Below are 24,807 nucleotides of genomic sequence, written 5' to 3'. Positions count from 1 at the left end.
CTTGTGTGAGTGTCCTGCATTTTGTGTAAAGCGCAAGCAACTTTTAGGAGCATATAGCTTCAGATTACTGGCGGATCTGGAAAACGTTAACTTAAGCAGTCTGCTAATATTTTTGGAACAATCTGGTTGGTTCAACAAAGAAAAATAATCAAGAAGGTTCAGCGGTTAAAACTAGAAGTGCCCATATGTAATAGGTACTTTTAGTTAATGTGGTATCACAATGGACTGAATAGTCTAAGTGAGCCTGAATCTTAATCGGGCTGCCACTTTAACCTAACCTAACCATAGCCCCCAACACATTTGACGGATGTGATATGGTATCGAAAATGTAGATCTACAAAGTGGTGCAGGGTATAATATAGAGGTGTGCACGTGACACGAAATTGTCGTGATTCACGAAAATTTTCGTGACTCACGCGTGAATCGTGAGTCACGCTTACGGCAACGGCATGAGTGTGCGTGAGCGTGATTAACAAACCAAAATATCGTGCGTGAGCGTGAGTCACGAAAATAATTTATTCGTAAGTGTGGGTGAGTAACGAATTACGCTCACGAAAATAATCCCGCTCACTAACATAAAACGATTAAAAGTTAAATTCATTTACAATTTTAGTGACACCTGGGATGTCAAGAGTTCAAAAACTCTCTCGATTTATATCGTGCTCATGTTTTTAGACACGTAAATTACTCATAAAAATATTCGTGAGTCACGACATTTTTCCAGAGTCACGATATTTTTCGTGAGTCACGGTATTTTTCGTGAGTCACGACATTTTCGTGCGTGAGTGTGCGTGACTACAAATTTTCTTTTCGTGAGTGTGCGTGAGCGTGACACCTACCAAACCATATCGTGCGTGAGCGTGTGTGAGTAAGATTTTTCCGCCGTGAGTGTGCGTGAGCGTGAGTAAAATATTACTCACGTGCAAACCTCTAGTATAATATAGTCGGCCCCGCCCGACTTTAGACTTTCCTTACTTGTTTTTAATATCGGTCTATGTTTTCGCATATACCCCATATGGACCGATCTCTAGATTTGACTAATTGAGAACAAAACCACAATCAATAATCATTTAATTGACCCAATAAATTTTTAATTGAAATATCTTCAATTGCAGAAATGATAGCATCAATCACCAAAGTCAAATAATTTTTTTTTTGATTTTTGTTTCTATTAAAAAATCCTGTTGAACCAATTAAATTATTAAAATTTCAATTAAAGTTTTAAATGCAAAAATTTTGGTGATATTTCTTCTGTGAGGGCATTGTGGCCGCAGTTTTAATCCGATTTGCTGAAATTTAGAATCTGGAGGTGGTTTAGGTTTTGCCAAATGTGGCATATAACGGTTCATGTTTTTATATACACATAAAAATATTTGTTTTGATTCAATCACGAGATCCAATACAATAAATCTTTTAATTGAAATGTCGTCAATCAGGAAATGATTATTTATTTGATTAAAAAATTAATTGATTTCGTTAGCAAATTTCAATTAATTTTTTAGTTGTTACAATAAAAAATTTAACTGACGTTGATCACAAAACTCAACTGATTTTTTTTTACGTAACTATTTTTAATTACTTTTTTTACTTGATTTAATATTTTCCATCATTGGTTTTAAATGACTTGTTCTTCCAATGTTGATTAAATTATTAAATGTATCAATGAATTTTTTAATTAAAAATTGTAAGATCTTCATTCATTGAATTAACTTGATTACTTTTATTAATTATTTTTATACCCTCCACCATAGGATGGGAGGTATATTAACTTTGTCAATCCGTTTGTAACACATCGAAATGTTGCTCTAAGACCCCATAAAGTATATATATTCTAGGTCGTGGTGAAATTCTGAGTCGATCTGAGCATGTCTGTCCGTCCGTCCGTCTGTTGAAATCACGCTAACTTCCGAACGAAACAAGCTGTCGACTTGAAACTTTTCACAAGTAGTTGTTATTGATGTAAGTCGGACGGCATTGCAAATGGGCCATATCGGTCCACTTTTACGTATAGCCCCCATATAAACGGACCCCCAAATTTGGATTGCGATTGCTCTAAGAGAAGCAAATTGGTGTTAGTATATGGTCTCTAACAACCTTGCAAAAATTGGTCCACTTCGGTCCATAATTACATATAGCCCCCATATAAACCGATCCCCCGATTTGGCTTGCGGAGACTCTAAGAGAAGCAAATTTCATCCGATCCGGCTGAAATTTGGTACATGATGTTAGTATATGGTCTCTAATGACCATGCAAAAATTGGACCACATCGGTCCATAATTATATATAGCCCCAATATAAACCGATCACCAGATTTGACCTCCAGAGCCTCTTGGACGACCAAAATCCATCTGATTCAGTTGAAATTTGGTACGTGGTGTCAATATATGGCCTCAAACACCCTTGCCAAAATTGGTCGAAATCGGTCAATAATTATATATAGCCCCCATATAAACCGATCACCAGATTTGACCTCCAGAGCCTCTTGGAAGAGCAAAATTCATCCTATTCGGTTGAAATTTGGTACGTGATGTTAGTATATGGTATCCACTAACTATGCAGGAATTGGTTCATATCAGTCCATAATTATATATAGCCCCCATATAAACCGATCCCCAGATTTGACCTCCGGTGCCTTTTGGAGAAGCAAAATTCATCCGATCTGGTTGAAATTTGGTACGTGGTGGTAGTATATGATATTTAACAACCATGCCATAAGTGGTCCATATCAGTCCATAATCATATATAGCCCCCATATAAACCCATACTGAGATTTGGTTTTAAATCCTCTTGGATTTATATCAAATTTCATTCGAGTCAGTTGAAATTTGGTACATTGTGCTAGTATATGGCCATTAACAACCATGCCTTACTAGGTGCATATCGGTCTATAGTTATATATAGCCCTCAGAGAAATCGATCCCCAATCACACAAAAATTGGTCCATATCAAGTTCATAATTCTATATAGCCCCCATATAAGCGACCCCCATATTTCACCTATACATAACTTTTTTTCTAATATATACCATGTATGGACTAACTCACAATTTAGAAAACGATGTTAAGAAGTTTTGATTGTGGATGACAGTTTTTCGTAGAAGTTTCTACGCAATCCATGGTGGAGGGTACATAAGATTCGGCCTGGCCGAACTTACAGCCGTTTATACTTGTTTTAATTGAATCCTTGATTTTCTTGCAATTTGTAATTTGATAATGCGATACCATAAAGATAATGCGAGAACAAAAATAAATCGTTTGTAATGGCTTATAATTTTAAGAATTTTTTTTTTAAATCTGTTAAGATCTAGGCTAAATTTTATGTTTATATTTCGATATAGCCCCCATATAGACCGAACTTCCAATTTCATTTGAGGACATTGAAGTTGTAATTTTTATCCGGTTTGCTTAAAATTAAATATTTAGAGGTAATGGGGATCGTAAAAAGCATTTTTTCTCTATGCAGGTAAAGTTTGAATATGAGCCATATCGATACAGGGATTTAGATCCACATAGAGTTCACATCATCCACATAGAGTAAATATTGGTCCTTATTCTGATGATTTCCTTAGATATAATTCCGTAAATGTCTAAGATATAGCCTCCATGTAGACCGATATCTATAATTTTCATCCGATTTGCTTGAAATTGGAAATGTTTTGATCTAGTCGCCATTATAGACCGTTCTTCCGATTTGACTCCCTGAGTCCATAGAAGTCACATATAGAATCGACTTTAAAACTGTTCTTCTAGGCAAAAAATACCGACCCCACTTTATTAAAATTTTGCAAAAGAATAAATCTTAAGGCCCATACCTGGCGATCATTTTTATAGGCGATTACAGTTCTATCCAGTGGATCATACTTGCGGAATAAAAAATTGTATACATCCGAGGTCATCAAACTGTCAACGCCTATACACCAGTGCATGGACCTTTTAGGACCCACAAACCTGCAAATTTAGAGGAAAACAAGTAAGGAAAGTCTAAAGTCGGGCGGGGCCGACTATATTATACCCTGCACTACTTTGTAGATCTAAATTTTCGATGCCATATCACATCCGTCAAATGTGTTGGGTCCTATATACAAAGGTTTGTCCCAAATACATACATTTAAATATCACTCGATTTGGACAGAATTTGATAGACTTTTACAAAATCTATAGACTCAAAATTAAAGTTGGCTAATGCACTACGAAACATTTAAATCAGAAGATATTTTAAGGAAACTTCGCAAAAGTTTATTTATGATTTATCGCTCGATAAATATGTATTAGAAGCTTAGGAAAATTAGAGTCATTTTTACAACTTTTCGACTAAGCAGTGGCGATTTAACAAGGAAAATGTTGGTATTTTGACCATTTTTGTCGAAATCAGAAAAACATATATATGGGAGCTATATCTAAATCTGAACCGATTTCAATCAATTTTGGCACACATGACTATGTTACTAATTGCCCTCCTAGTGCAAAATTTCAACCAAATTGGGCCAAAACTCTGGCTTCTGGGGCCATATAAGTCCATATCGGGCGAAAAATATATATGGAAGCTATATCTAAATCTGAACCGATTTCAATCAAATTTGGCACACGTGACTATACTACCTATTGTACTCCTTGTGCAAAATTTCAAGCTAATCGGGATAAAACTCTGGCTTCTGGGTCCATATAAGTGCATATCGGGCGAAAGATATATATGGGAACTATATCTAAATCTGAATTGATTTCAACCAAATTTGGCACGCATAGCTACAATGCTAAATCTACTCCCTGTGCAAAATTTCAACCAAATTGGGCCAAATCTCTGGCTTTTGGGACCATATTAGTCCATATCGGGCGAAAGATATATATGGGAGCTATATCTAAATCTGAACCGATTTTAATCAAATTCTGCAAACTTGACTATACTACTAATTGTACTCCTAGTGCAAAATTTCAAGCAAATTCGGCAAAATATCTGGCTTCTGGGACCATATAAGTCCATATCGGGCGAAAGATATATATGGGAGCTATATCTAAATCTGAACCGATTTCAATCAAATTTTGCACACTTGACTATACGTGTGTTATGTTTTTACAAAATTTAAAGCAAATCGGTATAAAACTCTGGCTGCTGGGTCCATATTAGTGCATATCGGGCGAAAGATATATATGGGAGCTATATCTAAATCTGAACCGATTTCTTCCAAAATCAACAGGGTTCTATTCTGACCCAAATAAGGAACATGTGCCAAATTTGAAGGCGATTGGACTTAAATTGCGACCTAGACTTTGATCAAAAAAATGTGTTCACAGACAGACAGACGGACGGACGGACATGGTTAAATCGACTCAGGGACCCACCCTGAGCATTATTGCCAAAGACACCATGTGTCTATCTCGTCTCCTTCTGGGTGCTACAAATATATGCACTAACTTATAATACCCTGTTCCACAGTGTGGCGCAGGGTATAATGATGTATTTTAATACAAAGCAAAAACTATGCCGTTCAAAAGTTGAGTTGTAAACTTTATAGAGTTTATTTTCATTTTTGTCGAATAACTTCTAGTAGAACAATTTTTAAAGAGAGATGACATTGTTCTCTTAAAACTGCTTAATAGTTATACTTTTGGGTTTGAGAAACGTTTTCTAGTAAAAGTAGTAACTAGTAGTTGGTAAATGAACACAACTAATAATCACTTCAACTGTTGTCATTTAAAATTTGTGGTTCGAAAATGTCAATGCGTTGGGGGAAGGTTTAACTACCCTCCAAGACAAATTTCTTAGCTCCGCCAATGGTCCTAGTTTTTTTTTTAATATCAACTTCAAATATTTTCGAAAAAAATGGTTTACTGTTATAACTTTTATATCTGATGTTGTTTCTCGTGACATGAGCAAACCTTTGCATATGTGGCTAAATATTTGTAATATTTTTAGAATTTAAAGATTCTTTCGAAATTAATTTTTTCCTGTAAAACAAATTGAGAATAATAAACGGTAAAAAATGGCATGTTTTCAAAGGCATTTATTTTCTCTTTAGTTTGAATTAATCACAGTAACCTTGGCAAAAGCCAACCTGCACTATGTGGAATATATGGAAAAATGTATAATTCTCGCAAAGAACAAAAAAAAATTGTTACAAATAAATTTAATATGTACATATCAAATTGATACACTTTCAATGTCAAATTCATATGTGCATATTCATGGAAATCACTTTACAAATATTTAATAAAAAAATGCAATTTAAAAGCACTTTGTATGCGCGCATACAAGTGCATTCATGGACTTCTATGGACTTTCAATGGTACCCATTGTTACGTGTTGGTGTTAAATCCTTCGATTATTAAGTCGCCAGCCAGAACTGTACAACAAATCACATACTGCAACATTTCAGCCATGGATGGCATGAATGTTCTAAAGGGATGATAGTCATTGAGAGTGACTGGAAAAAGTGGAATACTCGTAAAATAAGCTGGTGTTAATATACAAAGCCTTGTTGAAATCTCTAAATGTTGGTCAATTGAGAAAGTCACCGTTAAAATATCTATGTAAAAAGTATGTTGGTTAAGACCATGGGAGGCTTTTTCGTCTCCCCTGGAACTCAAAGAATAGCTGTACGATCTATCGGAACTGAAAATAAGGGGTATCAATTACACCACCATAGAATGGTGATGGTTGTATAGAAAGTTTGCCACTTCGTTTGTAAAGGGTGATACGGTCAAAATTTGGTCAATATAAACTTGTATTTCTTTCTTTCAATTTTGCATTTAAAAAACCTGAACACCCCTCATGTTGAAGGTGTGTGTGTGTAGAATGTTGCTCCTATTTTGATTTTGGAATTCACTCTTCAGAGCAGCGTATCAAAATTTTGCTCGCGCATCGCGAAAATCCGAGCTACTCGCACGCAAAGCTGGCAAAATCGCTAAAAGTTGCCAAATCAACCGTTACAAATGTAATTAAAGTGTTTGGGGAACGTTTGTCGACAGCCAGGAAGTCTGGATCGGGGGGAAATCGAAAACCGGAAGCCGCTGAGACGACAAAGAGAGTTGCCGGTAGTTTCAAGCGAAACCCTAACCTCTCTCTCCGAGATGCCGCAAATAAGCTGGGTGTATCGTCTACAACCGTGCATCGAGCCAAAACACGAGCCGGACTATCGACTTACAAGAAGGTAGTGACTCCAAAGCGCGATGATAAACAAAATACGACGGCCAAAGCGCGATCCCGGAGGCTGTACACGACGATGCTGACGAAGTTTGACTGCGTGGTAATGGACGACGAAACCTACGTCAAAGCCGACTACAAGCAGCTTCCGGGACAGGAGTTTTATACGGCAAAAGGAAGGGGAAAGGTAGCAGATATTTTCAAGCACATAAAACTGTCAAAGTTCGCAAAGAAATATCTGGTTTGGCAAGCCATCTGTACCTGTGGCTTGAAAAGCAGCATTTTCATATCTTCCGGGACTTTCAACCAAGAAATTTACGTGAAAGAGTGTTTGAATAAACGTCTGCTGCCTTTCCTGAAGAAACACGGTTGTTCCGTACTGTGTAAAAAGACCATGGAGTGGTACGCCGCCAACAACGTGCAGGTGGTTCCCAAGGACAAGAACCCTCCCTACACGCCAGAGCTCCGCCCAATTGAGAAATACTGGGCTATTGTCAAGCGGAACCTAAAGAAGACCAAAAAACTGCTAAGGACGAGCAGCAGTTCAAGGCAAACTGGCTTTCTGCGGCGAAGAAGGTGGACAAGGTGGCTGTACAAAATCTGTTGGCAGGTGTCAAGCGTGAGGCCCGGCAATTCGGATTTGGAAAAGCGAAAGCCTAACTGAATATTTTTCCTGAATTTTATACTAATTGAACTTGAAAAAGAAATTTAATTTGATTTTTTAAATAAACGATTTCACCGATTTACACGCGTTTTCCCTTGACCAAATTTTGACCGTATCACCCTTTAACACATAAAAATATCGATTTTCGACTATATAAAAAATATATATTCTTGATCAAGAAGACATTGTAAGACGTTATAAATATGTCCGTCTGTCTGTTGTAATTACGCTAGAGCTTTCAATAATACCGCTTTCATCCTAAAATTTCGAAGATTGTATATATCGGTTCAGGCTTTGATATAGCCCCCATATAAACCGACACCCCGATTTAACATCTTGGGCTCCTAGTATCCCTAATTTTTATATGATTTTCCTGGAAGTTTATACCTTGAGGTATTTTGGGATCACAAGTTGTTGTGCCAAATATGGTATGTATCAGTCCATGTTCCAGAATAGCCCCCATATAGACAGATTTGACCTTTTTGGCTTCAAAAATATAGTTTTTATCCGATTTTCCTGAAATTAGAAATCTAGTACTATTTTAAGGGTGCCGAAGGCGATGCGCATCGGTCCATGTTTTTGTATAGCCCCCTTATTGACTAGAGGTGTGCACGTGAGTAATATTTTACTCACGCAAGAAAATTTGTACTCATGCACGAAAATCTTTTAAATGTCGTGACTCACGAAAAATATCATGACTCACGAAAAATGTCGTGACTCACGAGAAACCTCGTGACTCACGAATAATTTTATGAGTAATTTACCTATAGAACCTGACTGAAAATTATGAGTATGATTAAAATCGTGAGCGTTATGAAACTTTTAACATTTAGGATGTCACTAAAATTATAAATGAATTGGACTCGTAAGCATTTTATGATCGTAAGAGAGATTATTTTCGTGAGCGTGTTTTACCGAAATTCGTTACCCATGCACACTCACGAAGATATTATTTTCGTGACTCACGCTCACGCACCACATTTTGTTGGTTAATCACGCACACTCACGCCGTTACCATCAGCGTGACTCACGCGTGAGTCACGACAATTTCGTGCCATGTGCAAACCTGTAATATAGACCAATCTCCTGTTTTAACTTTTCTGGCTTCTAGAAACCGCAATTTTTATCCGACTTGCCGAAATATTAAGTATATAGATATACTTCAGCCCAAAAAGACCTGTTTGGTACTACATATAATTTTGAAAAAAAAATTCTTTAGAAATAAAATTTTGACAAAATTTTTTATAGAAATAAAATGTTGACAAAATTTTTAAAAATATTAAAAAGAATAAACAAGTTTATGTTAATCTTATATGATGAACGTTTCATTTGAAATGAAAAAGCATTCATTAGATATGAGAGAGTTTTAATTTGATTTTAAAATTTATTTAGTCGGAAAAGTATGCAGTATGTTAGAAAAAATTTAATTGAAAAGGTAAAAGTTTTCATTTGAAGTGAATTTGCTATAAACATTTAGCAACATTTGCCGTTCGAAAAATAATAGGGTGAACCGAAGAACGTGTTAGGATGTGATTCATAGCCGAGAATGATAAGAAGAGGTCTAGATGAATATTTCTTATAGTTAATTTTTAATAATAATGAAAATTGATCGTGCTTCTACCGTATATTACAGGTTGGCTGATATGTAATGTTACAAAGTAAAGCACTATATTCTTTAATTTTTATATTTTATTATTTAAAAGAAACACGTTTATACGGCAGTAAAGGCCGACACACAATGAACACGCAGCTTAAATCTTCGCTTCGAAAAAAGTTGAAACGTTCATAATTATATGAGAGTGCGCACAGTAAATATAAGCTTGACGCCGAAGCGTGGAAATAAGTTAAATAAATTTTAACTTTTCCGGCTTCTATAGGATGCTTTGCTTTTGACGTTAAAAACATTTCTTGCTCCAGATTTGTATAAGTTTGTTTATGAAGCGACAAATACGATTTTCTATGTGTGTTGGAAAAAGGAAGCCGCTTTAAAATAAAGAAAAAAGCTAAAGCATACGCCTGCTTTTTTTCATTGTGTTTCGGCCTTAAGTTCGGCCAGGCCGAATCTTAAGTACTCTCCACCATGTATTGCGTAGAAGGTTGTCATCCACATTCGAATTATTTGAGTTGTGTTAACAGTTACCGATGACAAGGTATATTTAACCTACTTAACATTATCTTCTTAATTGTATGTTAATCTATATGGGGTCTATGTAAGATAAATAAAGGCAGAAAAAATACATATGTATGTCTCTTTAATTTTTAATCCTTTTATGTTCTACAAATAAATAAAATTCTATATTTTTGGCAAGCTTGAAATATTTTTGGACGGATTAATTGAAACAAGTATATATGGCCGTAAGTTCGGCCAGGCCGAATCTTATGTACCCTCCACCATGGATAGCGTAGAAACTTCTGCGAAAGACTGTCATCCACAATCGAAATACTTGGGTTGTGGTATCATAAATCGTTTTCTAAATTGTGAGTTAGTCCATACGTGGTATATATTAGACTAAAAAGGTATGTATAGGTAAGCCTACAAATAATTACGAATCGATATGGACTTTTGCACGGTACGTAGGGAGCCAGAATTGAAATATGGGGGTCGCTTATATCGGGGCTATATAGAATTATGATCTGGATATGGACCAAATTTTGTGTGATTGGGGATCGATTTATGTGAGGGCCATATATATCTATAGACCGATATGGACCTAGGTAGGCATGGTTGTCAATGGCCATATACTAGCACAATGTAGCTATTTTTAACTGACTCGGATGAAATTTGCTCCTCCAAGAGGCTCCAAAACCAAATCTCGGGATCGATTTATATGGGGCCTATATATGATTATCGACTGATATGGACCACTTTTGGCATGGTTGTTAAATATCATATACTACCACCACGTACCAAATTTCAACCAGATCGGATGCATTTTGCTTCTCCATAAGGCACAAGAGGTCAAATCTGGGGATCGGTTTATATGGGGGCTATATATAATTATGGACTGATATGAACCAATTCCTGCATGGTTGTTGGATACCGTATACTAAAATCGCGTACCAAATTTCAACCGAATCGGATGAATTTTGCTCTTCCAAGGGGCTCCGGAGGTCAAATCTGGGGATCGGTTTATATGGGGCCTATATATAATTATTGACCGATTTCGACCAATTTTTGCATGGGTGTTTGAGGCCATATATTAACACCACGTACCAAATATCAACTGAATCAGATGAGTTTTGGTCATCCAAGAGGCTCCGGAGGTCAAATCTGGTGATCGGTTTATATGGGGGCTATATGTAATTATGGACCGATGTGGACCAATTTTTGCATGGTTGTTAGAGACCATATACTAACACCATGTACCAAATTTCAGCCGGATCGGATGAAATTTTCTTCTCTTAAAGGCTCCGCAAGCCAAATCTGGGGATCGGTTTATATGGGGTCTATATATAATTATGGACCGATTTCGACCAATTTTTGCATGGGTGTTTGAGGCCATATATTAACACCACGTACCAAATATCAACTGAATCAGATGAGTTTTGGTCTTCCAAGAGGCTCCGGAGGTCAAATCTGGTGATCGGTTTATATGGGGGCTATATGTAATTATGGACCGATGTGGACCAATTTTTGCATGGTTGTTAGAGACCATATACTAACACCATGTACCAAATTTCAGCCGGATCGGATGAAATTTGATTCTCTTAGTGAGTCTGCAAGCCAAATTTGGGGGTCCGTTTATATGGGGGCTATATATAATTATGGACCGATGTAGACCACTTTTTGCATGATTGTTAAAGACCATATACTAACACCATGTACCAAATTTCAGCAAGATCGGATGGAATTTGCTTCTCTTAGAGGCTCCGAAAGCCATATCGGAGGATCGGTTTATATGGAGGCTATATATAATTATGGACCGATGTGGACCAATTTTTGTATGGTTGTTTGAGACCATATACTAACACCATGTACCAAATTTCAGCCGGATCGGATGAAATTTGCTTCTCTTAGTGGGTCTGCAAACCAAATTTGGGGGTCCGTTTATATGGGGGCTATACGTAAAAGTGGACATAAATAACAACTACTTGTGCTAAGTTTCAAGTCGATAGCTTGTTTCGTTCGGAAGTTAGCGTGATTTCAATAGACGGACATGCTCAGATCGACTCAGAATTTCACCACGACCCAGAATATATTTACTTTATGGGGTCTTACAGCAATATTTCGATGTGTTACAAACGGAATGATAAAGTTAATATACCCCTATCCTATGGTCGGGGTATAAAATAAAACTATAAGATCTCGAGCTTGGCAAAATTATAGAATTTTATTTACAAAAAAAGATCGAATAAGAAACAAAATAAATCAAGGATTCTATAAATAATTATGAATGGCTATGAATATTAGAGAGCCAAATTTCAACCAGATCGGATGAAATTTGCTCTTCCATGAGGCTTCGGTGGTCAAATTTGGGGTTCGGTTTCTATGGGGGCCATGCATAATTATGGACCGATATGGACAAATTCTTGCATGCATATTAGAGGGTATATACTAACATCACGTACAAAATTTCAATCGGATCGAATGAAGTTTGCCATTCCAAGAAGATCCGATGGTTAAATCTGAATATAAGTTTATATGGGGGCTATATTATGAACGTCCCGTTCTTTAAAAATGTAAGATTTTGTACCGCTTTCAAAGATAATTCGAATTCAAAAATATGACGGCCAAAAAAAAAGTGTACCGATAAAAATTGGATGGGGGGCTGTAATGAAACATATGTTGATATATTCTTCTATTCATAGATATATTTGGCTTTGTCATCAATATATGATGTATATAAGACCCCGTAATGCATTCTTATTTGAATTCCGGATGTACTCAATATCTCTGCTTTATTTTCCGTAGAGTAAAATGTTCGATTAATAAACTTCTTTGGTATTTATTTATAGTCTAGAAATAATTTCTTTTTATTTATATATTAATAACTCTTGCTATATACATACAAAAATGTGTATGTGTGTGTGTACAGATACCCTAGCAACCATTATTATGGGTATTTTTATATGGGCTCTTGTGGGGATCAAGTCAAAAAGAGTCAACAAATGCTAAGTGAAGACAAATGGGTGCACATACCTATAAAAAGACCAGAAGGCCCAATGCATTACAATACTAAAAGATGGATGGCAGTGTTAACGAGAGCAAAAGAAAGACTATATGTGTGTGTGAGAGTATTCAGGGAGAGGTGGAGTAGTTGTTGAACAAACTCTTACTCTATAGATGAAAGTATAAATATTTGTGAGATAAAGTTGTTTGTCATGAAAGAAACTATGCTATAGCTACTTACTTGCATTCATACAAAATAAAGCGTTTATGAATACACACATACATTGACATATACATTTATCAGGATGATTCAGGTGTGTTTGGTTTTTTTGATTTTTTGTTTTTTCTTTTGGTTACGAAATATAAGAAAAACATATACAAAAGGTTTCTGTTGTATAGTTGCGTAGAAGTTCGTTATAGTAGGTCCATTGCTTTTAATTTCATTTAGAATTTTCTTCATCATTCCATTTTAAAGGAAAATATGAAATAAATGAAATATGCTAGAAATGTAACTTATAAAATTAAAAATTATTAAGACAAAAGATAAGAACGAATGTGTTAGCTTATGGGCAAAAAACCAAAAAAAAAATTGAAGGCTGGGGAAATGTTGTTAGTTTAGTATCATTTGGTTAAATTATGATATTAACCCACCTTTTAGCTTTAATCATAAGCCAATAACACAAACAAGTGAGGAAGGTTTAAAATGAAGCTTCTTCACAGCAAATCAATAGCATATTGGTAATCAAGGCAATGATCGTAGTTTGGGTTAGGTTTAGTATAATGACAGCCTGATATTTAGGCTAACTTATTAAGTCCACAATTAAGTCCATTGGGAGCAACGAAAGCTTGGAGGGATGTTTTCGAACAAGCCAAACCATATTAACAACTTTTTCAACAAGTAAGGAAAGTCTAAAGTCGGGCGGTGCCGACTATATTATACCCTGCACCACTTTGTAGATCTAAATTTTCGATACCATATCACATCCGTCAAATGTGTTGGGGGCTATATATAAAGTTTTGTCCCAAATACATACATTTAAATATCACTCGATCTGGAAGAATTTGATAGACTTCTACAAAATCTATAGACTCAAAATTTAAGTCGGCTAATGCACTAGGGTGGAACACAATGTTAGTAAAAAAATATGGGAAACGTTTAAATCAGAAGCAATTTTAAGGAAACTTCGAAAAAGTTTATTTATGATTTATCGCTCGATATATATGTATTAGATGTTTAGGAAAATTAGAGCCATTTTGACAACTTTTCGACTAAGTAGTGGCGATTTTACAAGGAAAATGTTGGCATTTTGACCATTTTTATCGAAATCAGAAAAACATATATATGGGTGCTATATCTAAATCTGAACCGATTTCAACCAAATTTGGCACGCATAGAAACAATGCCAATTCTACTCTCTGTGCACAATTTCAACTAAATCGGAGTTAAAAATTGGCCTCTGTGGTCATATGAGTGTAAATCGGACGAAAGCTATGTATGGGATATATATCTAAATCTGAAACGATTTCAAACAAATTTGGCACGCATAGCTGCAATGCTAATTCTACTCCCTGTGCAAAATTTCAACTAAATCGGACCAAAAAATTGGCCTCTGTGGTCATATGAGTGTAAATCGACGGAATGCTATATATTGGAGCTATATCTAAATCTGAACCGATTTCAACCAAATTTTGCACGCATGGCTACAATGCTAATTGTACTCCCTGTGCAAAATTTCAACTAAATCGGAGCAAAAAATTAGCCTCTGTGGTCATATGAGTGTAAATCGGGCGAAAGCTATATATGGGAGCTATATCTAAATCTGAACCGATTTCAACAAAATTTGGCACGCATAGTTACAATGCTAATTCTACTCCCTGTGCAAAATTTCAACCAAATTGGGGTAAAACTCTGGCTTCTGGGACCGTATTAGTCCATATCGGGCGAAAGATATATATGGGAGCTATATCTAAATCTGAACCGATTTCAATAAAATTTGGCGCACTTGACTATACTAATTGTTCTTCTTATGCAAAATTTTAAGTAAATTAGGGTAAAACTCTGGCTTCTGGGGCCATATAAGTCCATATCGGGCGAAATGTATATATATGGGAGCTATATCTAAATCTGAACCGATTTATTCCAAAATCAATAGGGATCTATTCTGAGCCAAAACACATACTTGTGCCAAATTTGAAGTTGATTGGACTAAAACTGCGACCTAGACTTTGATTACAAAAATGTGTTCACGCACAGACGAACATCGCTATATCGACTCAAGAGCCCACCCTGAGCATTTTTGCCAAAGACACCATGTGTCTATCTCGTCTGCTTCTGGGTGTTGCAAACTTATGCACTAACTTATAATACCCTGTTCCACAGTGTGGAGCAGGGTATAATAATGAAAAAACAAACAACTAAGATAAGTCTTACGTCGGATGGGGCCGACTATATTATACCCCGCACTACTTTGAAGATCCACAAACATGTTTATGGAAGCTATATCTAAATCTGAACCGATTTCAACCAAATTTTACACGCATTGTAACTATGTTGAGTGAACTCCCTGTACAAAATTTCACGTGAAGCAGATTAGAACTTTGGCCTCTGTGGTCATATTAGAGTAAATCGGGCGAAAGATATTTATGGGAGCTAAATGTGAATCTGAACCGATTTCAATAAAATTAAGCACACTTGAGGATACTACTAATTGTACTCCTTGCGCAAAATTTCAAGCAAATCAGGGTAAAACTCTGGGGCGAAAGATTTATATGGGAGCTATATCTAAATCTGAACCCATTTCATTGAAATTTAGCACACTTGACTATATTAGTAATTGTACTTGTTCTGTAAAATCAGGGTAGTGAGCTTAACAATTGATTGTTACCAATAAATTTTCAATTAAAAAGTTTGATGAAAAAAAAAATAATTGTATGCTATCAATTATTTTTTTAATTACAAATTCAAAAAATTTGCAATCATTGACTTAATTAACTTAATTTTTCTAAAGGGTGGTTAAATTGTAAGGGCCGATGTTGAATGTGAACCACATCTAAACGCCAAGTTTTTTTCCGAATTTTATTTGACATTTCTCTATTTCAGAATTACTCAATTTTAACCAGGGAGAGATACACAATCCAACAACGTGTTAAATGGTTCCAAGAAATGGCAACAGTAGATGATCAATTTTCGAACAAAATCATCTTCAGTAATGAGGCACATTTTCACCTCAGTTGATTCATCAATAAACAGAATTGCCGCATTTGCGCGAATGAGAATCCAAGAGTGATTGTCGAAAAACCAATACACCCACAAAGAGTGACTGTTTGGTGCGGTTTATGGGCTGGTAGCATCATCGGGCCGTATTTTTTCCAAAATGAGGCCGGTCAGACAGTTACTGTGAATGGTGTTTACTATCGTGAGATGATAATGAACTTTTTATGGCCCGAATTGGAAGATATGGATGTGGACGATATGTGGTTTCAGCAGGACGGTGCCACCTGCCACACAGCTAACGAAACAATGGCTCTTTTGCGCAACAAATTCAATGGCCGTGTTATCTCACGTAATGGCGATGTCAATTGGCCGCCAAGATCATGTGATTTGACACCGTTGGACTTTTTTCTTTGGGGTTATTTGAAAGAAAAAGTGTACGCCAGCAACAATTCAAGAGCTGAAGGATGAGATAATTCGGCACATTATCGGCATAGAACTTCCATTATGCCTCAGCGTCATCGAAAATTTGGACCATCGGATGAAGGTGTGCCACCGAGGTCGCGGCGCCCATTTGGCCGATATTTTGTTCCATACATATTTGAGTAATACCAATATATCATAATAAAATAAAATTACAATGATTTCCTAAATAGTTTGTGTTTTATTCAAAATCAACATCGGCCCTTGAAAATTTAACCACCCTTTATCTTGATTAAAAAGTTCATTGCATCAATTAATTAATTAATTGAAAAAAAAAAAATCAACTTCAATCAACTTTTTAATTGGTAATATTTTGGTAACATTTTTTTCTGTGTTTGCGTATTTAAATACGCATTTAAAATTTTCAATAGTTCAAGACCTTCGACTACAGAAAAAAATTGGTAAAAGAATGTGATTTTTATACATATTTGGGGAGATGAAATTTTTCCGATACAAGAGCTAAAACTTTGCTGAAAACGGCAATAAAATCACAGCATTTTTCGAGCTATAGCCATGCGTAAAATATAAGAAAATTGTAAAAAAGTGCTCAAAATTAAATATGGAAAACTATATAGGCTCATAAAAAAATGAACGGCAACCAATCTAGCAAAATCCAGAAACTACTTTTGTCCCCTCATCGAGTACTTTCGGCTGGGATAAGTGAAATAGCAACACATATGTAGAGTTAATGCGAAATCATTGCAGAGGATGTTTAAAAATATGACTTCCTCCCTATGACAGCTCATGCAGGTGAAAGCGGCAGCCCGATTTATTTTCAGGCTTACTTAGACTATTCAGTCCATTGTGATTTTGGATACAAAAAGAACATTGTCTTTCCTTTTTTGCTGGGTTATTATTCACGCCGAATTTTTACTTGGGAAAATCTTTAGTCCCAAATCTCATGGTGACGCAGAGATCTCCAGAGATAATTCTTTGCTCCCCCATTTCTATTTGTGTAGATTTCCTAAATTGTTGGTAATCTTTTAATAATTTAGTAGCATATATTCAATCTTTCCTAATTTTATCCTTTTCTCACTTGTTTAAGTATCATAGTTTGGTACATTGTTTTTTAATCTAAACAAGAACCACAGTTAAAATCATAAAGGGTGCAAAAAAAAAGAGGGAGAGAGAGCAAATTTAACATTTATAAAAACATATAATGGGCAACAAAATGCCACATACAAAGAACAAAGCAAATTTAGAATTCAACAAAATAAAAACAAAACCAAAGAACGAAATTTTTCAACGCATTCACATGCGATAGATAAAAAAACACATAGTCCAAAGCACCATCAAGATGAAAAGGTAAAAATTACAAAAACAAAAACACATTGCTTAGGAGAAGCTCAAAAAATATAGAGAAACTTGTTTTGCCCAAAACACACACACCTACACAAGCATGCACACAGAGTGTTTGTTCACCTTACGGCATATTGTATGCATGAGTGTGTGTGCATGTGATAATGATGACAGAGAGCATAGGCAAACAAAGAGAAACACAAAACAGGCTAAACCAAAAAAAAAAAGTACACAACCAAAAATAATAACCAAACCAAAATGAGAACAGCAAGCTCACACAGAAACGCACACACACACAGATATGTACACAGACACAGACAAAGTTTACCTCTTGTGGTGGTACATCATAAGTACGTGTACGTAGGTCCACACGAGCATATGAATCAATGCACGGCAGAATGAAGAATATACCTAAAATTCGTCATCATCGTTAGAGTTTTCGTCATTGCCATGTCGTCAATGTCCACATTATTTCATGTCGGTATGTTTATTTATCGTCGTCATTGTTGCATTCGGGTTTAAGTTCATGTTCGTTTCGATTATATTCGTGTATTCAATCGTAGTACATGTTCGTTTTATTTCATCATGTTGTGTGTGTGGGGGGTTTAGGAGGGAGGTGTAGATTGTTTAGGTTGTCGGAAGAAATTGTTTGGGAAAACGTATTTAATAATAATAATAATAATAGAATTGATATATGTTATTATTATGACTATTACTATATAATAAAATATAATACAGAAAATATTTTTGTTTGTTGTTTTGTCTCTGTTTGCTTGTTTTGTTGCATGGAATTCAAAGCAAAGTTATTTTATGTGATTTTACAGAAAAGAAAAAAAATTGTTTTGCTTAATATTTACCCGGTCCTTTGGCTCCGCCTGGCATTAAACGTCCTAGTCGAAAGATAACTGCTCTCTCGTATTCTTGTACCACCTATTGAGAAATGCAAGAAGAGAATAGGCATATTAAAATTATAATTAAAGAAATTTTAACGTGATCTGTAGCAAAAAAAAAAAAAAACAATATATATATACGGCCAAAAGTTTGGGCTGACCGAATCTTATGTACCCTCCACCTACACTGAAAAAACAGTGAACCCACCAGGACAAGAACAATTTGGGTTAATTTTAAAAAAATTTGATTATTATAACATCACGCCAATATCACAAAATAAGTAAATGTTTTTCGAAAAATTCCAGAAAATTTATTAGACATAATTCACTTTTTTCATTTGTTAAAGAAAATTTTGAAGTATAAAGGAAACAATTGGAGTTCAAAATTGCAAAAATATCTTTAGTGCCATACGAAGTTCATTTAACTAACGTACTCAAAAAATTATTATTATTAGAGTAAAGGAATTATCTCCAAACATAATAATTCCACGAACTACAATAAAGTTAAATTGGCTTTAGTGATATAGAGGGTTCAATTTTTTTCAGTGTAGCGTTGCCAGGATTGTTTTACCAAAAACAGGTAGATTTGCCATAAAAAATAGCTAATAACAAGTATATAAGGCCGTAAGTTCGGCCAGGCCGGGGCTTATGTACCCCCCACCATGGATTGCTTAGCAACTTCTACTGAAGACTGTCATCCACAATCGAATTACTTGGGTTGCGGTAACACTTGCCGATGGCAAGGTATCTTAGAACTTCCTAACACCGTAATATATACCACATAGTCCATACGTGGTATATATTAAACTAAAAAGGCCGATTAAAGGCCGTATATAATTAAGTTTAAAGTTTCTATAGAAATAAAATGTTGAAAAAATAAAACATTTTCTATAGAAGTAAAAAATTTTTTATAGAAATAAAATTTGAAAAAAATTTTATATAGAAATAAAATTTTGATAAAATTTTCTATAGAAATAAAATTTGGAAAAAATTTTCTATAGAAATAAAATTTTGACAAAATTTTCTATAGAAATAAAATTATCATAAATTTTTCTATAGAAATAAAATTTTGACAAAATTTTCTATAAAATTTTGACAAAATTTTTTATAGAAATAAAATTATGACAAATTTTTCTATAGAAATAAAATTTTGACAAATTTTTCTATAGAAATAACATTTTGACAATGTTTTCTATAAAAATGAAATTTTGGTAGATTATTTTTGGCTCGAGTGGAAAAAATTTTCTATAGAAATAAAATTTTGACAAAATTTTCTATAGAAATAAAATTATCATAAATTTTTCTATAGAAATAAAATTTTGACAAAATTTTCTATAGAAATAAAATTTTGACAAAATTTTTTATAGAAATAAAATTTTGACAAATTTTTCTATAGAAATAAAATTTTGACAAATTTTTCTATAGAAATAACATTTTGACAATGTTTTCTATAAAAATGAAAATTTGGTAGATTATTTTTGGCTCGAGTGGCAACCATGATTATGAACCAATATGGACCAATTTTTGTGTGATTGGGGATAGGCTATATATAACTATAGATCGATATGGACCAATTATGGCATGGTTATAAGCGGCCTTATACTAACACCATATTCCAAATTTCAACCGGATCGGATGAATTTAGCTCCTCCACGAGGCTCCGCAGGACAAATCTGGGGATCGATTTATATGGGGGCTATATATAATTATGGACCGATATGGACCAATTCTTGCATGGTTGTTAGAGACCACATACTAACACCACGTACCAAATTTCAACCGGATCGGATGAATTTTGCTCCTCTAAGAGGCTCCGGAGGTGGGATCGGCTTATATGGGGGCTATATATATTTATGGACCGATATGGACCACTTTTAGCATGGTTGTTAGAGACAATATACTAACATCACGTACAAAATTTCAATCGGATCGGATGACTTTTGCTCCTCTAAGAGGCTCCGGAGGTCAAATCTGGGGATCGGGGGCTATATATAATTATGGACCGATGGGGACCAATTTTTGCATGGTCATTAGAGAACATATACCAACATCATGTACCTAATTTCAGCCGGATCGGATGAAATTTGGTTCTCTTAGTGGCTCCGCAAGCCAAATCGGGGGATCGGTTTATATGGGGGCTATATGTAATTTTGGACCGATATGGACCAATTTTTGCACGGTTGTTAGCGACCATATACTAACACCATGTACCAAATTTCAGGCGGATCGGATGAAATTTGCTTCTCTTAGAGCAATCGCAAGCCGAATTTGGGGGTCCGTTTATATGGGGGCTATACGTAAAAGTGGACCGATATGGCCCATTTGCAATACCATCCGACCTACATCAATAACAACTACTTATGCCAAGTTTCAAGTCGATAGCTTGTTTCGTTCGGAAGTTAGCGTGATTTCAACAGACGGACGGACGGACATGCTCAGATCGACCCAGAATATATATACTTTATGGGGTCTTAGAGCAATATTTCGATGTGTTACAAACGGAATGACAAAGTTAATATACCCCCATCCTATGGTGGAGGGTATAAAAAGCTAAAAAAGAAAAAGAAAAACACTACATATTTTTTGAATCAAAAGTGAAAGTTTCATTACACCCTTCCGTCACTACTGTGGTACAGGGTATAATAAGTTTGTGCATTTGCATGTAACGCCAAGAAGGAGCATCGTTTATTATACCGATCTTCTAAGAATTAAATTCTGAGTCGATTTAGCGATGTCCATCTGTTGATGTATTTTTGATATACAGCTTGCAGTTTAGGTCCTCAAATTTGGCTAGGGTCTTATTTCCGGCAATCGCTATGGATATTGACAGCTATATCTGTACAGATTTAAATATAGCTATTATATATAGTAATCACCGATCTGGCCATAATTGGCGTATTTATTAACCAATCTTCTTAGATCTAAATATTTAGTGAGTCTCGGAAAACTTGCAAAATATCAGCCGAATCGGTTCAGATTTAGATATAGCTCCCATATATATCTTTCATCCGATTTAGACTCATATGGCAACAGAGGCCAAAGTTTACTACCGATTTTCGTGAAATTTTACACAGAGAGTAGAATTGACATTCTACCAATGCTTGGTAAATTTGATTGAAATCGGTTCAGATTTAGATATTGGTCCCTTATATATCTTTCGCCCGATTTACACTCGTATGACAACATAGGACAAACTTTTAATCCGATTTACGTGAGACTTTGCACAGGCAGTAGAATTAATATTATAGCTATGCATGCCAAAGTTTGTTGAATCGGCTCCTATATATATCCTTCGCCCGATTTACAAACATATGACCACCGAGGCTAAAGTTTAATACCGATTTACGTGAAATTTTGCACAGGGAGTAGATTTGCTACTCTAGAGGTCAGATTTTTTGCATTTACTTCCTCCAAATTTTTGAAAAAGAGTACAATTGATGGTATTGTCAAGTATGCTATATTTCATTGAAATCGCTAACGATTTACATCCAGCTTCCATATATATCTTTCTCCGGTAGTAGATTCATATGACAACCTGAGACCAAATTTACATTTCGATTTACTTGAAATTTTGTACTGAGAGTATAATTGACATTTTAGCTATTTGTGGCAAATTTTGTTCAAATTGGTTATGGTATGGTAGTATATTTCATACTATACACCCATTTTCAACAGAATTTTACACATAGAAAATATTTAACTTTCATATAACTGTGTTAAATTAGATCCAAATGTGTTCAGGTTTAGATAAAGCGCCATATATTCCTCCGATTTAGGCAAGAATGGCACAACAACAGAGAAGATTTCTCCCAGACATTCCACAGAATCCACTTAGGTGAGGCTACTGCTCGATGGGGACAAATATTGTCACAAACCCCACAATTGACCACTTATCTTGGCAGTGCAACACAAAAATTCCAAACAAAAATCACTTATCCCAGCCGATAGTACTCTATGAGAGAAGAAAAGTCATAGCTTGATTTTGCTACAATCGTTGACGTCCGGTTTTTATGAGCCTCTATAGTTTTTTCGCCAAATTCGATTTTGAGCACTTTTTTGCAATTTTCTTCTATTTCCCGCATGGCCATAGCTGGAAAAATTTTGTGATTTTTTTTGCAGTCTTCAACAAAGTTATAGCTTGACTCGGCCAACATGAATGTTGACTATATTAAGTTGGAAAAAATGTATCTTCATGCTCAAAACCTAAAAAAAATCTAAAAATGACACCTTTCTGTACAGATTTTGTCCGTTCTTCGATTACAGCTCTTAAACTATTGAACTTTTTAAGCATTTATTTAGTTGTTTCGTATAGAAAAAAACGAAAAACAAAATAAAATCGCTTCATTTCTTTCTTTTGATTGTTTGGTGATATTTTCAATTGATGAAAAAAGTGGTAATTTTTTCGACATTTCGCCTGGGATAAGTGATTTTTTGTTTGAAGTCTAAAAGTTGAATATTGCGTCACAGTGTTATGGAAGCTTTATCTCAATCTGAACAGAAATGCCTGATAGTAGCATCTATACTTGATTTTTGCATTATTGGATTTCTTTTCTGAGGAACGAAATTGTGGGCAACCGAAGTTTTCTATTGACCCAAAATATTTTTCTATTAAAGAAAATAAACAAGGTTTTAGACAAACGGTGCATCACACAAATGGGTTTATTTGATCATAAGGAAAATACTTTGTAAACAAAGGGAATTTCGTTTGTCTAAAATGTCATTCCGGAGGAAAGTATATTTTCTTTGGGTGTAGTATGCCACTAATATTGTGTGCATTATTAAAAAGAGGAAATTAGTATGGGTAATATATTATGAACATCGCGCAATATATTTATGTAAGAGCTATATGTAAGTCTAAATAAAATAAAACAAGTACATACGGCCGCAAGTTCGGCCAGGCCGAATCTTATGTACCCACCACCATGGATTGCGTAGAAACTTCTACGAAAGACTGTGATTTAGTCCATACATGGTATATATTAGACAAAAAAGTTATGTATAGTTAAGTCTACAAATAATTACGAATCGATATGGACTTTTTGTACGTAGAGAGCCAGAATTGAAATATGGGGGTCGCTTATATGGGGGCTATATACAATTATGAACTTGATATGGACCAATCTTTGTGTGATTGGGGATCGATTTATCTGAGAGCCATATATAACTATAGACCGATATGGACCTAGATAGGCATGGTTGTTAACGAGCATATACTAGCACAATGTACCAAATTTCAACTCACTCGGATGAAATTTGCTCCTCCAAGAGGTTCCAAAACCAAATCTCGGGATCGGTTTATATGGGGCTATGTACGATTATGGACTGATATGGACCACTTTTGGCATGGTTGTTAAATATCATATACTACCACCACGTACCAAATTTCAAACAGATCGGATGAATTTTGCTTCTCCAAAAGGCACCGGAGGTCAAATCTGGGGATCGGTTTATATGGGAGCTATATATAATTATGGACTGATAGGAACCAATTCCTGCATGGTTGTTGGATACCATATACTAACATCACGTACCAAATTTCAACCGAATGGCAAGAATTTTGCTCTTCCAAGGGGCTCTGGAGGTCAAACCTGGGGATCGGTTTATATGGGGCCTATATATAATTATGGACCGATATCGACCAATTTTTGCATGGGAGTTTGAGGCCATATACTAACACCACGTACCAAATTTCAACTGAATCAGATGAATTTTGGTCTTCCAAGAGGTTCCGGAGGTCAAATCTGGTGATCGGTTTATATGGGGGCTATATGTAATTATGGACCGATGTGGACCAATATTTGCATGGTTGTTATAGACCATATACTAACATCACGTACAAAATTTCAGCCGGATCGGACGAAATTTGCTTCTCTTAGCGGCCTCGCAAGCCAAATCGGGGGATCGGTTTATATGGGGGCTATATATAATTATGGACCGATGTATACCAATTTTTGCATGGTTGTTAGAGACCATATACTGACATCATGTACCAAATTTCAGCCGGATCGGATG

At 35.4% G+C, this 24,807-nt stretch overlaps 1 protein-coding gene across 1 annotated transcript in view; it reads right to left on the bottom strand.

The window, feature by feature from the left end:
- LOC142233878 (band 7 protein AGAP004871-like) overlaps positions 1-24,807 on the bottom strand; it is a gene marked incomplete at its 5' end in the record, with an annotated part of 140,305 nt that overhangs the window by 93,498 nt on the left and 22,000 nt on the right. The window contains 2 exon segments of the mRNA XM_075304941.1: positions 18,234-18,316; positions 18,763-18,835. Of these exon segments, the coding sequence (XP_075161056.1) occupies positions 18,234-18,316; positions 18,763-18,835 (156 nt within the window).

The sequence above is a fragment of the Haematobia irritans genome, chromosome 4, assembly GCF_050003625.1.
Source record: "Haematobia irritans isolate KBUSLIRL chromosome 4, ASM5000362v1, whole genome shotgun sequence".
Taxonomy (NCBI): domain Eukaryota; kingdom Metazoa; phylum Arthropoda; class Insecta; order Diptera; family Muscidae; genus Haematobia; species Haematobia irritans.
This window is presented reverse-complemented; position numbering and strand designations above follow the sequence as displayed.